The sequence below is a fragment of the Lepidothrix coronata genome, unplaced genomic scaffold (genome assembly GCF_001604755.1).
Source record: "Lepidothrix coronata isolate B3197 unplaced genomic scaffold, Lepidothrix_coronata-1.0 Scaffold1, whole genome shotgun sequence".
NCBI lineage: Eukaryota > Metazoa > Chordata > Aves > Passeriformes > Pipridae > Lepidothrix > Lepidothrix coronata.
Genome location: NW_016690181.1, coordinates 6,132,955 through 6,147,955, shown reverse-complemented (window position 1 = coordinate 6,147,955; position 15,001 = coordinate 6,132,955). Strand labels below are relative to the sequence as shown.

The 15,001-nt window shown below is 37.8% G+C and overlaps 1 protein-coding gene across 4 annotated transcripts in view; it reads left to right on the top strand.

The window, feature by feature from the left end:
- TTC17 (tetratricopeptide repeat domain 17) overlaps positions 1 to 15,001 on the top strand; it is a 57,044-nt gene that overhangs the window by 9,612 nt on the left and 32,431 nt on the right. For all 4 annotated transcript variants that reach the window (XM_017809613.1, XM_017809597.1, XM_017809606.1 and 1 more), the window contains exons 2-14: positions 5,222 to 5,311; positions 6,762 to 6,931; positions 7,918 to 8,029; positions 9,111 to 9,242; positions 9,926 to 10,035; positions 10,314 to 10,458; positions 10,835 to 10,974; positions 11,208 to 11,368; positions 11,686 to 11,798; positions 12,711 to 12,851; positions 13,280 to 13,395; positions 13,617 to 13,791; positions 14,354 to 14,431. In XM_017809613.1, the coding sequence (XP_017665102.1) occupies positions 5,234 to 5,311; positions 6,762 to 6,931; positions 7,918 to 8,029; positions 9,111 to 9,242; positions 9,926 to 10,035; positions 10,314 to 10,458; positions 10,835 to 10,974; positions 11,208 to 11,368; positions 11,686 to 11,798; positions 12,711 to 12,851; positions 13,280 to 13,395; positions 13,617 to 13,791; positions 14,354 to 14,431 (1,671 nt within the window). In that variant the 5' untranslated portion in view covers positions 5,222 to 5,233. The remainder of the gene's footprint in view (positions 1 to 5,221; positions 5,312 to 6,761; positions 6,932 to 7,917; positions 8,030 to 9,110; positions 9,243 to 9,925; positions 10,036 to 10,313; positions 10,459 to 10,834; positions 10,975 to 11,207; positions 11,369 to 11,685; positions 11,799 to 12,710; positions 12,852 to 13,279; positions 13,396 to 13,616; positions 13,792 to 14,353; positions 14,432 to 15,001) is intronic.

Here is a 15,001-nt window from a genome sequence, read left to right as displayed (position 1 = left end):
GTGTACTTTGTGACTGAATAAATTTGAACTGTGCTTTATAGAGAAACTTTCACCTTTGGGCAAAGTGGAACAGAGAACACTTATTCTGAAAGTGTTTTACTGGCAGGCTTTCTGCAGTGTAGCTACAGTAGCCATCAAAGGTTCAAAGAAAGCTTTTCAGCACTATTTTTTTTCCTTGTTTACTGTGTTTGAATTGAAGTCAGATTCTTACATTTCAGGCGCTTCATCTTGAATGTCACAGTTTCAGCACTTTGGAGGAAGAATAAATGAATGTGGTGCTTTGCCATCAGTCTAACACACTTTGAGTTAAAAACGATTTCAGCACACCATGCTTCCCGCTTATCTTCACCACTGTTGCTGCCCTTACCTTTGCTGTGCAGGTTACGTGGATGTTATACTGTTGTTTGCTACCTACTTGCTGTGCTAAATTCTTCATGAGGTATCATTATTGCCCTCAATGGCAAACACAGTATTGGTGCTCTTCACAATTGAGTACATCAACCTTGCCTTTTTCCTGCTGTAGAAATGTCTGGCAGTGTAAAGAAAACGTGTTTGATCTAGAAAGGGATGTTGTATAAGTCTTAACAGTATTGCTGGCTGGGTCCGAGAGGAATAAGTTTCAGTTCAAAAGCCATCTGTCTATCACTACAGAGAGTGGGATGATGAAGTGCTCACCTGAGGCCAGCTCAGACTAGCCTACTGATCTGGCTGAAAACTTACTGTTTAATCTTTTATTTTTCAGCTGCATTAGTTGGCCTCTTTCTCAGTAGAGCTATAAGATTACAGATAGCAAGAAAAGGGAGGATTCGCCTACTTGGCAGCAGGCTGATTTTTTTGGATCAATCTAAACAGATCAGAAATTTTTGGTTTAAATTTTATGATATTCTTAATTTGAGCACCCTCATCCTCCACCCAATGCCTCTTGAAGGCCAGTTGGCATTGTTTTCCTCATTTGCAGGCATGATATCATAAGATCTCCTGCGTTTTTTTATTAAGAATCTGTTTTCCTTTGTGTCATATAGTATTTTTTTGTAGATCTGAATGCTTTTTATTTCCTTAGTTACTGTTTTGTAGTGCCTTCATACTGTAAATGTATAAACTGAAAAGTATAAGAACTAATAGAGTATTTTCGGTTCACTTTTACAAGCTGCCATCAGTACTCTGAATACATTGGATGTGCTGGCTCAAATTGCCTCTGCAAACCTTGCATTATTGTCTGGTGTAGCTGCTTAGTTTTTTCATTCAAATTATTTTTTCCAAAATTATTGCACATAAAATGCATTTTTATTTGTAGGAGCTAATAATAGTCTTTGATAATTTCTTGAAGTGGTCTTGAACTTTCACACTCAGAAATGATCAAATGGAATTAAATGTAAGGTTGGATTTACTACTGTGGTGGGTTGACCTTGGCTGGATGCTGAGTGCCCATCAAAGTTGCTCTGTCACTCCCCTCCTCAGCTGTACAGAGGAGAGAAAAATGTAACAGAAGGCTCAAGGATTTAGATAAGGACAGGGAGAGATCACTCACCAGTTACCATCACAGGCAGAACAGACTCAACTTTGGGGAAATTAGTTTAATTTATTACAAATCATATCAGAGTAGCGTATCAAGAAATCCAACCAAGTTTTAAAAACACCTTCTCCCAACCCATCCCCTCTTCCCAGACTTAACCTTATTTCTGATTCTCTACCTCCTCCCCTCAATGGCACAGTGGGATGGGGAATGGGGTTGTGGTCTGTTCATCACACATTGGTTTTACCACTATTTCCTCCTCGGGGGGAGAACTCCTTCCCCTGCTCCAGTGTCATGTCCCTCCCACAGGAGACTGTCCTCCATGCACTTCTTCAATGTGGTTCCTTCCCACAGGCTATTACAAACTGCTCCAGTGTGGTGTCCCTCCCACAAGATGCAGTCCTTCCGGAACAGGCTTCTCCAGTGTGGGTTCCCTTTGGGTCACAGATCCTGCCAGCAACCCTGATACACTGTGGACTTTTCGTGGGTTCACAGCCTCCTTTGGGCATCGACCTGCTCTGGTGTGAGGTCCACCATAGGCTGCTGATATATCTCTGCTCCATGATGTGCTGCAGGGGTACGGCCTGCCTCACCATGATCTTTGCAACAGGTTGCGGGGGAATCTCTGCTCCGGTGCCTGGAGCGCCTTCTCCTACTCCTTCTCCACTGACCTTTGTATCTACAGAGCTGTTTCTCTCACATATTCTCAGTTTTCTTTTTTCCTGGCTGCAGTTACTTCTGTAGAATAACTTTTTTTCCTTCTTGACTATGTTGCCCCGGAGATGCTACCACAGGCGCTGATGGGCTCGGCCTTGGCCAGCAGCAGGTCCGTCTTGGTGCTGGCTGGAGTTGGCTCTGTCTGACATAGGGGAGGCTTTGGCAGCTTCTCACAGAAGTGACTCCTGTAGCCCCTGGTATGAAGACCTTGCCATACCAACCCAATACAACTACTAAAGTTCTGGGTTAAGAGCTTTGTGTTTTCACATTGGTAAAGTTAACTTTCTACAAGGTTGAAGGGTTTTATGCTATTATTAGAAAGTGCTTATTTACTGGTGACAAACTGAGGTCTGATCTGGAAGTGAAAATATGAAGCCTAAATTAAAATACTCTTAACTTGAGATGAGTGGATTGACATAACTTTATGAATTAATTTGAAATTGTATTGCTTCTTGATTGTTGCTACCACTTTGATTTCTGCTGCCAGGTAATAGTTGATGGGAGTGTATGATACTTGTTGCATTCTTTTCTGTCAACCCATACACACTGAGTTGGTAACATATCTCTCCAAATTCCCGCATGCTAAATTCAGACCTAACTCTCATGAGACTGTCTTATCAAAAGTTAAAAACAGAAGCTGTCCCTGAATATCATTCTGTTTCTGACTGAATTATAAGCCAAGATCCTTAATCTTTCAGAGTAAAGCTCTCTAATTGGTGATACCTGCATAACATTCTGCAAAAAATGCTCCCCAGGTGCAGTTTGTCACTGAAAGTGGAGCTGATAATTGACTTTACTCTCAGTGACTGTGTAGTATCATGCAAGCAGCCTTTAGATGTCAGATGTACAGTGGTGTTTTGGAATGGGTGATGAAGTGCTTTAAACACAGTAAAACTTTCCCTTATTTTCTTTGCAAATTCGTCTCTTATTCATTTGCACATAGCACAGTAGTTTCTCTAGCAAATGAGGCATGGACAAGTGCTACACTCAGTGCACAACTGTTTTTGTGTGCAGCCAGTTCAAAGTGAGGTGGGGCTCATAGGAGGAAATATGAAATACGACTATAAATAAAATGTTGTAGATTTTGATACTTCAGCTAAGAAAATCATTAGATTTTTTTTTATATGGTATTTTCTGTGCCTCTCTGGATCATAGCAGATACTTGGTCATCCTTTATTGGCAACAGTTGAATCCATGATTTCCAAAGTGTAAAAATGGACTGGTGTCACTAGCACCTATTATTTTCTATTCATCTGGTGATATAAGAGAATTAATTTGCTAAGGCAGAAAATTAGTTAAATGTAAGTATTTGGACTGTGTAGGTAGCCCCTGCCAAAATGGCTCCATAATAAAAGAAGCACTGAGGCTTCTTTTGACTTGGAAAGGAATACTTCGCCAAATTTAGCCAAAACCACCCTTAGGGTTTAATAAAAGGAACAAGTGTTTATGTCTCAGAGGACAAGGCCCTTACTCAGTCAGGAGTTGAACATAGACTTTTATAGTCAGTAATCCAAAGAAAGTAGATATGAGCTTACCTGACCCACAAGTGAGAGAATACAGCCCAAGGCTTAATCTGTTGACAGGACACATTACAATGACCATGAAATTTGCTGTGTCCTGCTGGAGATGCAGTTTTCTGCAATAAGAGAGAGTCACAGAAGTGTGTCCAAGTTGTTTGGAAAGTTGACAAAAAATGAAGAGCTGGACATCAGAAGGTTCTCCTGCATATGTATGTATGGCAAACTTTTCCATTACATTGCAATGTCACCGGGTTTTCACAGATGTCGTGGGGATGGACAGCCCATGTAGTTGTATCAGTGCTAACATACAGGTAAGTGTCTACATCTGTATGCAGTAGCTAGTTCTGTATCCTGAAAGGTTGAATGGAAACTGAGCAAATCCAGGAACATCCTGGTGTAGATCATCTTACCATAACAGTCATGTTAAAAATGTGAGATCTTGCTGTCTTTGTCAGCTTGTCATCTTTTCATCCTGTCGCCACATTCTCTTGTCCATTTCCTTATTTCTGTTCTCATGCTCATTGAGCTTTCCTGAACTAATTTAATTTACTCATTCAGATAAAGCAACCAAAAGGGAGTTATGTGCTGTTCAGCTCCTGAGTTTGGGTTAGCTCACAGCAGAGCCTGGCGGGCACCAGAGCTGGTGTGCAGCCAGTGTCCTGGTATCACACTGACAGATTGAAGGAAACGGGGCTGGAAGCATGGAAGTGAGCCTTTGGTCTTTGATGAGCCTTTGCATCGGCTCAGCTGCTCATCCACCTTCTCGACTGTAGTGACTTTCCCCCGCCCGGTCACACAGCAGGATTGATTTGGCATGAGGACAAGGCTGGGCTGTTTGGAGTGAAGTGTTGTGGCTTATTGAGCCCAGCTAGGCCTCAGAGTGAGCCTGATGTGTGACTGCTCTTGTCTGGGACGTACCTCTAATGCTGCTCTATTGAGCTGCGAACTCCGTGCAAAGCTCTGGAAGTGCAGCACGGTCTTCTGTAGCAGAGCATTCAGTCTTCTCCTGATTCCCTATTGATTTTGTTCCTTTACTTATTAATTCTGAAGGCAATAGAACTTAATGTAGACTGGTGTGTTAAATTAGTTGCGCAGAGGAGTTGAAGCTGAAGTACTTTATGCCTATTGAGGCACACAGTAGAGGAATTTTAGAGTTATAAAAGAAAACTTTTTGTGATTGCAGTCTAAGGTATCTAGTATTTCAGCAGTAATGTTTGTTGTGAGAAATTTACTTGCCTCTTATGCTTAGAACTTGTGTGTCTGAATAAACTAAAATTAAAGCATGGTTTGAATTGGATTCTCAAATAACTGTTTTTTGAAGTACAGATTTTAATTATGGACATATGAATGCTGACTGGACAGAAAACCTTTGAACAGACAAACTAATTGAATGAACATAACTGCCTACCTTTTAAAATCACTCTTAATTAGGAGAATGTTTTACATGATGGACTGTTAAAATTTCTTGCAGGTGGATTCACCAATGAACTTGAGAAATCCTCATGATTTGGTAATACTAATGAGACAAGAAACAACAGTTAACTACCTCAAAGAACTGGAGGTAAAGCACAATATTAAGTACTAACTAATTTCTGAAAATACAGATTTTTTTTCCCACAATCTTTATAGTGATAGTTTTAGATGGGGAAAAGAATTCACTATTGGCAAAATTCTGCTTCAATGAAAGGATGAAGAATTCTTCAGAGATCAAGAATTTTTTGCCCCGAGTCTGCTTAACTGGTCTCCAGTTGCATCATTCTCTGTTGTTAGCCATAAATCCTAACATTTTTAAGGAAAGTCATTCAGATACTAGATTCTGTTGTACTATATTTCAGAAGAGTACAGAGCAGGTCACCTCTGGTTTAATTGGGGCTCATTTATTATTGAAAAAGGGCCTTAATGAACTTTGAGCTGATAAACTGAAGTTTAAATATAAAAGGGGTTAGGCAAGCAAACAGCTTACAGCCCTTCAGGCCATGCACCCCTTTCTCTCTTGTGCCAGCTTTGGTTTTGTCAAAATAGCATAACAAGCTAACTGGAAAGTTAGATGAGCACCAGAGGTAGCTTTAGGTGAATGGAAAAAGTGGAAGGGAGCAATAGAAGCAGGACTGCCCCTTGTCTGACTGTATTCAGCCAGTCTTTCTCATCAAGGTATACTCTTTTTTTGTGGTAATGAACATTAGCTGTGGGGCATGGGTTGGGGATTTGGAAGTTGCTAACGTCCAACTTGCGCATACAAATGACTTTCAGCAGAAGTTATATATTGTAAGTTCTTGTACAAGTTTCTATTACTTCTAGTTTATATCTGTATTGTTGCATAGTAGCATGCAATCAAATGTGTATGGCTAAAACTGATTTTTTTTCTATTATTATTTCATATGTATAGACTCTTATGATATTTAATGTGTTTTCAGTTTGTACATCTAGGTGAGAATTAAATGCAGCTTACTGTACTGGACCAGATCATTAATCTGTGTGATCTATACCTGTGAGCTTTATGGGGCAAAAGGTAGCACCCAAGGCACAGCATAAACTGATGTATGGAAATTAGTCTCAATTCTTGCATTTGCCTGCCACCTGAGTTGTACTTAGCACACTGAATGCTTAAGATGATGATTTTGTTTGCAATCTCTAGTATTAGTTCCATGAGGTCTTACAGTGAAGGAAAAGGGTCCAAATATTTAAAAGTTGACATACTGTTAGCTATTTCTTCTTTTCCTAAACGGACTACCATAAGCTTGGAATGTTATTAGCCCTCCTTTTAGGTACAACAGAAGAAATTATTATAGTTGTATTATCTCTAACGAAAGTATTTACATTCCATCCAAATCCAAAAATACGCTATAGATGTTTTAAAAGATAAGAAAATATTCCCAAAATTTAATGAGTTTTTTAGATTTTTTTCACATGAACTTTGTTGTAAGGAAAAAATTGTACTGTTGAACTCCTAGCAACTGTAGAGTTTGATTTCATCAGTATATATTCTTCTGTTTCCTTCTCTTTCCCTACAGAAACAGTTAGTTGCTCAAAAGATTCATATAGAGGAAAATGAGGACAGAGACACAGGGCTGGAACAAAGGCATAACAAAGAGGATCCAGACTGCATTAAAGCAAAGGTGCCCCTGGGGGATCTAGATCTGTATGATGGCACATACATCACCTTAGAGAGCAAAGATATCCGGTAATAAGACGCTTTATATTCTAAGATTTTTACTGAATTAAAAAAAATACCTCTAAATGAAAGTAAAAAGAACAATACTAACACAGACTGATTTTTAGATGACAGTTTAAATTTTTTTTGTGTTACTGTGGAATAAAATTGAAACAACATCTGCTACTAGTTGTGAACAGTTACAACAGTTTCCCTCAAACAGTCCATGTTAGCCTTACCCTGAAACCTTTCCTTTCTCTTCTGAGTTCTACCACTGTTACTCTGTACTGACGTGTCCAGGCATGTAAATTAAAGTGAAATGCATCATGTAGAAGGGGGTTGAATTTACTTGAGTGTGCTTTCAGTGTTTGAGCTAGACACACTTATTTTAGTGGGAACTGTCTTGACTTAAATTTGAATGAAATTCAGTTGATTACTGAGCTGTTGAACCTTCTGGTTATATTTTGTCCCCTGTGTTTAGAAAGTAAAGGATGAGCAGACAGTCTCCTTGACATTTGACATCATTGGTAGTTCATCTGCAGGGCTCACTGTTTTGGTTTTGTAGTTTCATTTTTATAACATAGTCATATGAATACTTGAAGTTGGGAAAGGTCAGTTTTATCCTCATATACCTTCATTTGGACTTCTCACCAATATTTGGGATTGGTTTGTTTGTTTCAATGGAAGAGTCTTCTAATCTGCATGCAGTGCCATTGGCCTGGCAGATAGATCATTAATCATAGCAGTGATACACTAGGTTGACGCTTAGACATTTTGGAGGCTATCCAAATGTTGATGTTTTCTCTAAAGCCAACAAATTTATTTACTTTATCCTATAGTGATGACGTCCTGGTACAACTGAAATCTGGGAAGACATCAGAAATAGTCTGATGTGCTCAAACAGGGGATTTTTGTAATGATTAAATCAGAGTACTCTTTCTGTCAACTGCAATACTGTTTCTTACGAACTTCAGCAATATTTCAATCTGGAGTCTGTTATGTTATTATGTCTTTAGCCCTGAAGACTATATAGACACAAAGTCCCCAGTGCCTCCAGACCTGCAGCAGCCAGACTGTACAAAAGTTCTAGATCTTCCATACAGTATTCATGCTTTTCAGCACTTACGGGTAAGTGAGCAAATGCAAATATGTGTATTTCCCCATTAGGAAGAGGAATAGAAAACCCTTACTGGTAGTTCTCAGTCAAGATTACAAGGCATTGTAATCTTTCAAGACTATTTCACATTTTTTTTAAACTACAGTTGTGCCTTGATTAAAGTACCTGCTTATAGGAGGACAATTCTATCAGATTTATACAGTTTCTCTTTTATTATTGTTTACTGTACTTTAGAGGACATTTTTTGGAAAATGGAGTATTTTGTGTTCATAACACATTTCATCAGCAAATTGGTAGCACTCGTTGGAACTACTACTAGCTTGTGAATTGTTCCTCCAGTTGAAAATTGGAGTGTGGTGAACAGGGTTGTTTAAATGTATGACAATTCAGGATCAGAAAATGGTTTGCAGGTTTGTCAGTAGCTCCTAACATACTTGACCATCTGTTTGGTATCTGAATGCCAAGCCCTAACCCAGAGGGTGAGATAACTGTTCTTTCAGCTGCTTTAGGAAAGCTACAGTGGAAGAGTGGTGCAAAAACTGGGTTTGTGAACAGCATGATATGAGCAAATTTTCTAATGCAGCTTTAGCAGTTATATCTTGATATTTATTTCATTACAAGTCTTTTCATCTACAAATAAGGATTTTCTTACAGAAAAAACAGGAAGTGAAGTCTTATTATCTCTGTTCTTGGGTCTGAATGTATTTTTGAAAGAAGGACATTTGTTCATGGGGAGGGAAGAAAGAGAAGTGCAGGGATACTTTCATTGTGTGCATGTAACCTGATAAACATGATTTAAGTGCTTCAGTGGAAATCAGTAGCTGCCGGATACACAGTACTACCAGAAGTGAATATTTCTTCTGTAGCACTCACAAGCAGCGACTGCTTTTGGCTGCTTCTAATATTTGCTTATCTGAGATACACATAATCTGTCAGAGGTGAAATTATTCTTTCAATTGCCAAAGATCCTGAAAGGATGATAAGATCATAAATAACCAAGCTGTACATTTTCCTGAGTGTCGTGCTTTTGTTTGTATTTCTCTACTCTTAGTTAAAGTGTCAGCAAATACCTGTATTTAATTTTTATTTTAGGGTGTCCAAGAAAGAGTTAATCTTTCTGCACCCCTTTTACCTAAAGAAGATCCAATCTTCACATACTTATCACGGAGGCTTGGAAGAAGTATAGAGGAAATAGGTCATCGTATTTATGACGGGCTAATGAAGGTATGAAACTGAAATCTTACTGTATGCACAAAAAGAATGCTAGAAAAGTCTCAGAAGATTAGATACACCTAATACATGCAATCAGATCCAGTACTAGTTTTGTATGTATATTTTTGGTTTACATTTCAGTTTCAAAAGGGAGACTAAAACCATTTTCTGCTAGGCAAGCAGAGATAGGAGAAAGCATCAGCAAAACAAGTAAATAAATACTTATTGTCACCTTTATTGACTTATGTAGTTATGTTATCTGGCAAGCCACATTCATTATCTCTGTCAAGATAATAAGAGCTTTTAAACAAAAATACAGGTACTTAAAAGAACAAAGAAGAAACAACAGTAATGAAATGTGTATGTTTTTATTAAATGCCTTCCTGCAAAATCTAGGAATTCTCATTGAACCCCATTAAATTGCTGATGCTCAAACTACTGTCACCTCTCATTTCATCTCATTTCAAATTTTTACCTGCCTGAAAGGCAGAAGTTGTGTTTCTTTAATCCATTTGTATGCCAGTTCATTCTTCCCAAACAGTCACAACTGTTGCCAAATGGCAGCTTTCCAGTGGAAGAGGATAACTTAGAGCAGCTGAGCACCAGCTTTTAATCCCATAGTAATTAAAGCCTGATTAACCTTTTAGTTCATGTTTTAGTAGTTAGTACAGTTCATGTGTTTCTCTTTACTGCAGAACTCTTCTTCCTGGGTACTCTATAATATGGCTTCTTTTTACTGGCGAATAAAGAATGAACCATACCAAGTAGTAGAATGTGCCATGCGTGCCCTTCATTTTTCTTCAAGGTAAGGATTGCTAATAAGGATTTCTTCTCAGATTGCTTTTCTAGTTATCCTAATTAATAAACAGGTTTTGGTTTCTAAGACTATATACTAATGAGTAATCCATGTTACTTGTTCTTGGTCTCTGTGTGCTGTACTAGGCATATATATAGTTGAGATGTTTTTCTTAAATGATATATTTTAATGCGTGACTGACAACTGACTGTGTCCTTATGCACGATTCTTTTACAGTTTGACCCTCCTTTAATGTCCACTTTTGCTTCTTTTTTGTATTCTTTTAGGCAAAATAAAGATATTGCACTGGTAAATTTGGCAAATATTCTGCACCGGGCTCACTTCTCTGCAGATGCAGCTATTGTGGTTCATGCAGCTCTGGATTACAGTGACTTCTTTACCAGCTATTACACTTTGGGAAATATATACGCAGTAAATACAATCTTTATTTTCCAAGACTTGAAGAAAATTGAATATTACTTAATTTTTTTGGCTTGACTCTTTTACAGTGTGTCTTGAGTTCCACGTGATTTCATGCTTAATGTTTGAGATTCTGTCAAGAGACTTTCATCCAAAAGTCTGTCTTTCAGCAAATTTTTTTTCCTGGAAATAAATTCCATAAAAATTCTACTGCAGCCTTTCTTTAACAGATATAGTGGCTTGAGTGCCAGAAATGACAGGCTGCTTGTTACCATAAATTAAAATTCAAGTTAAAAGCCTTCTTTAAAAATTTTCTTTTAAAGTTGACTATTTTTAATTAAATATTACTGAACAGTGGCTAATTCTCTTCTTCTCGGTCATTCTTCAGATGCTTGGAGAGTACAACCACTCAGTCCTGTGCTACGATCATGCTCTACAGGCCAAACCAGGGTTTGAGCAAGCGGTAAAAAGGAAGCATGCTGTCTTATGTCAGCAAAAACTTGAGCAAAAATTGGAAGCCCAGCATAGGTAACTAAAGCAGTATCCCAGTGGCAATGCATACAATCCAACTTCTGTTGCAGCAACCATGTGCATTTCAAGAAGGATAATGATTTTCAACTCGCTATAATTCTTTGACTATGCAGTAGAATTAAGCATAAGAATACTTAAGGGAACACAATGTTGAAAATATGCAACAAGGTAGGAAAAGGTGATATTCTAGAAAGCATTCAAATAAATTTTTCTATTGTTTAATTTTTAAGATCGCTTCAGCGAACATTAAATGAATTAAAGGAATATCAGAAGCAGCATGACCATTACCTTAGGCAGCAAGATGTTTTAGACAAGTACAAGCTCATCCAAGAGGAACAAATCTTGAGGAACATCATTCACGAGACACAGATGGCAAAAGAAGCTCAACTAGGTACAACTTTTTAGTGTTCATGCTCATTAAAGCAATGAAGTATTGCACATATTCAAATTATGTCAGGACATAACTTCCGTATATATTAAGATGGCCCTGAGTAGCTGCTGTGTTTTGCTTATTAAAGCAAGAGATTGCAGCATGTTCTTGAACAGGGACTTTTTTTCGGTGTTTTGAAGCTGTAGGTTCCTCTGGGCTGATGAAGTCAATAAAAAGGGATTGACTGAACTGGGGGCAGAGGGGTTGACTGTATGCTGTCATTGTCTCCTCAGAAACCACATTTAATGTAATATAAAAAAATGTTTTGTCCTCTGCAGGGAACCATCAGATTTGTAGACTGGGCAACCAGCAGCATAGCTTGCACTGCCAGTGGGACCAGCCTGTTCGTTATCATCGCGGAGACATTTTTGAAAATGTGGAATATGTTCAGGTTTGTCTGTGAATTGATACCACTGCTTTAAGTTGTATCCCATTTGCCTTATTAGCAAAATAATTCTATTTTTTTCAGACTTGACAAAAAGGGTACGTTTTGGGTGTGGTAATTATAGTGAGAAATCATTTAGTCTCTTTTCCAGAGTGTTGTTTAAAGTATTTTAATGCTAGTTTCTTTTGTAATTAACACAAGCTGAGATTGACTGTGAATTGTAGAACTAGACAGAAATATAGATTTATTGTACAAGGCTTTGTTTTTCTTAGAAAAGAGAGCTATTAGAATTATTTGAATTGAAAAACTTCATTTTAGTCCAAAGTCTTAGTTTCCTGTGATCACACAAAGGAAATTTGATACAAGAGTACTGAGAAGTTTTGGAAGCAAGGTGTAATAGTGAAAATCCAGAATGACAGCCACCCAAGCAACACCTCTGCTGTATTAGAACTACAGATAAAGATTATGGTTTCAGTTATTTTGCAATATGGAATATGTTCTGGAGTTTCCCCTTAACTAGTTTAAGAAACAGGAATAATTATTTTTAATTATGTTGTTTTCTTCCTACTATAGTAATTATAGAATCAGATTATCGAGATAATTCTGAAAGCCATGAGTCTTAGTTACTCTGACTTGAACTCAAGCTATGCAACCTAGATACGTAGATTTTGGTTGTGTTCTGTTTGCACTAGTGTTTTCATTGTTGACTTATTTACAACAGGAATATTGTAAATATTCCATGGTGTGAGTAGATCGAGAGACTTAGATTTCTTCTTTTTTTTTTCTGCTACCCAAGTTTCAGCTCATCAGTGAGGCTTAACTACATAAATAGTGGGGGAAAAAAATAATATGAAGAAATTCAGCCAGTAATGTACCATCTCTTTTCTTTATTAAATTTTGTTTTTCTATTGTTTCTAGTTTGGTGAAGACTCCTCAACTTCTAGTATGACATCTGTGAATTTGGATCTTCATGCAAACCAAAGCATTCACAGCCAGTCCTTGCAGTCTTCCCCTGTTGCTCGTTCTGTTGTTTCAGTGTGGAGTGTAGAATCCAACAGAGTAAGTGAAGAGTAGATAGGCTTTGCCCTTTCAAAGAGGAGTGGTGAAAGTGAAATTTCTCCTTGTTTATGAAACTTCTTAGCATTTAGGCTGCAGTTTTGATGTGTGGCAGCACTGGAGAATGTAACATTCTGAATTTCATCAACATATAAGCATCTATCTAGTTTCTATGTACTAGTTTCCCATCCTTTGAAACTCTACTACAGCACAGAGGGAGTTATTCTGTAAACATCTGCTGTAAGTAAAGCTGTACAGCTAAGTAAAAATAGAAATTTGAACTGCTGATATACAAAAAAAGATGGAAAAATAATAGTTCTAAAAATCTCTTTTTTTTTCTTCAGACTGTTCCTTGTGTTCTTATTAGCTTGTTAATTAGAATATTAAAAATGTTGAGAAAAATTATAAAAAATAATTCCTTTTCCCCTTAGGACAAACAGCATATTCTGTGGCCTCAGCGATCAGAATGCATTAAATCTTTCCCCAAAATTCCTGACCCAGAAGAACTGCCAACTTATTTCTTGCCTCCAGAAAATAGGGGATTCAGGCAAGTGCTGACTTTTAAAAACTGTATTTGTAAATTTTCACACTAATACCTTAATGAGTATTTTCTTTCTGGAGAGGATGGATGCAATTAATAATCATCATCACAGATGTGTTCAGACTTCTTTCTGGCGGTTCCACAGAAGGAAGGCATTTTCCTTGATTGTTGTCTTTCGTTACAGGCAGCACATGCTGTTAATTTGTCTTATTTCTCCTTATTGCTAGGATCCATCCAATTCTGAGTACCCCGAGAGATACTGTTGAGCATGGAGAAACACAGGCACCAGATTGTTCTTCCATTACCGATGCTCGTAACAATGAATCTCTAAACATACTGGTCAAGGAACTAGACACTAATCTAGATTTGAAATTCAGGATGCCAGATGATCGAGCAAGACAAGTAAGAGATGTTATCTTGTTGATTCTCTGCTGTTACAAAATTCTCCTCTTTATTGCCTTAAAAATCTTACACAGAACATAAATATCAGAATTTAAAGTATCTTTAAATATCTGATATTTAAAGGATTTCTTGGTATCATAAGGTAATCAGTATTTCCAAAAAAGGTGAGCAAGTGCTTTCTAATGGGAATGGAGAAAGGGAGAACTTGTCTGACTTTTTCAAATACTGACGAAAAGCACACAAAATAGGAAATATAATTTACTATTTGAAATTTTTAAATCTTCTAACAGTTGGTTGATGTGATTCATCTTCTTGGGGTTTCTAAGAACTGTATTGTACCAAGTTGGTAACTTGAGGCTGGAGTGAGTCCTTCATATTGCATTATGAAGACTGGCTCCTTGAAGTGTTATGTGTTCACATTCTGTTTGAAACAGTATCCTTTTCTTCCCTTTGCTAAAGGAAAGACTTAAAGAAGCAAGACTTGAATGGCCCTTGTTTATGTAGACTGTAAGGTTTATTCAGTTGTTTGGAGGGGAAAAAAACCACTATATTTGTATTTCAGGTTTTGCATTCTCGTATCAACAATGAATCTATTACACAGGCGAAGATAGGAGTGTTTCTAGATCATGCCATGAGAAAGGTATGTCAAGCTGTTGAACGAGATAAATTCAGAATTCTTACTTGAGGCTTGTTTCTATACTTCTAAAGTAGTCGGTCAGTCAGTGACATACGAGGAATAAGTTTATTTGTTGCCTAAAACTGAGATGAAACTAGCTTAAAAATCCATGTTTACAAGTAAGGCGCAAAAGTATAGAGAAGTATCTAAATTAGCTTAATGTAGACCAAACAGCCCTGTAGTTACTTGTTCTTGTTACAACTGCAGGACACAGAACGGCAATTCTGTGCTAGTTCTATTAGCTAATTCTGGCAGACATTTGCTTAATTGAGAGAACTTGGAACTACTCCTCATGTCACCCCTCCCTTCTAGCCTGCCTTTTGCTCTTCCTCCTCCTTCCCACTACCCTTCTTTCCCCCCTGCTCTCCCTCCAAAGAAACCAACCCTCTGTCAATCTTCTGTCAGGATAATTAGCACTCTGGAGCAAAGAATGTACATCTGTATAACACCCTGTGGAGTGCCACCTCCGTCTTGCGTGGGGCCTTTGAGAGTCATCACAAGTCAAATGACAAGGAAGCATTAAGATATAGACGT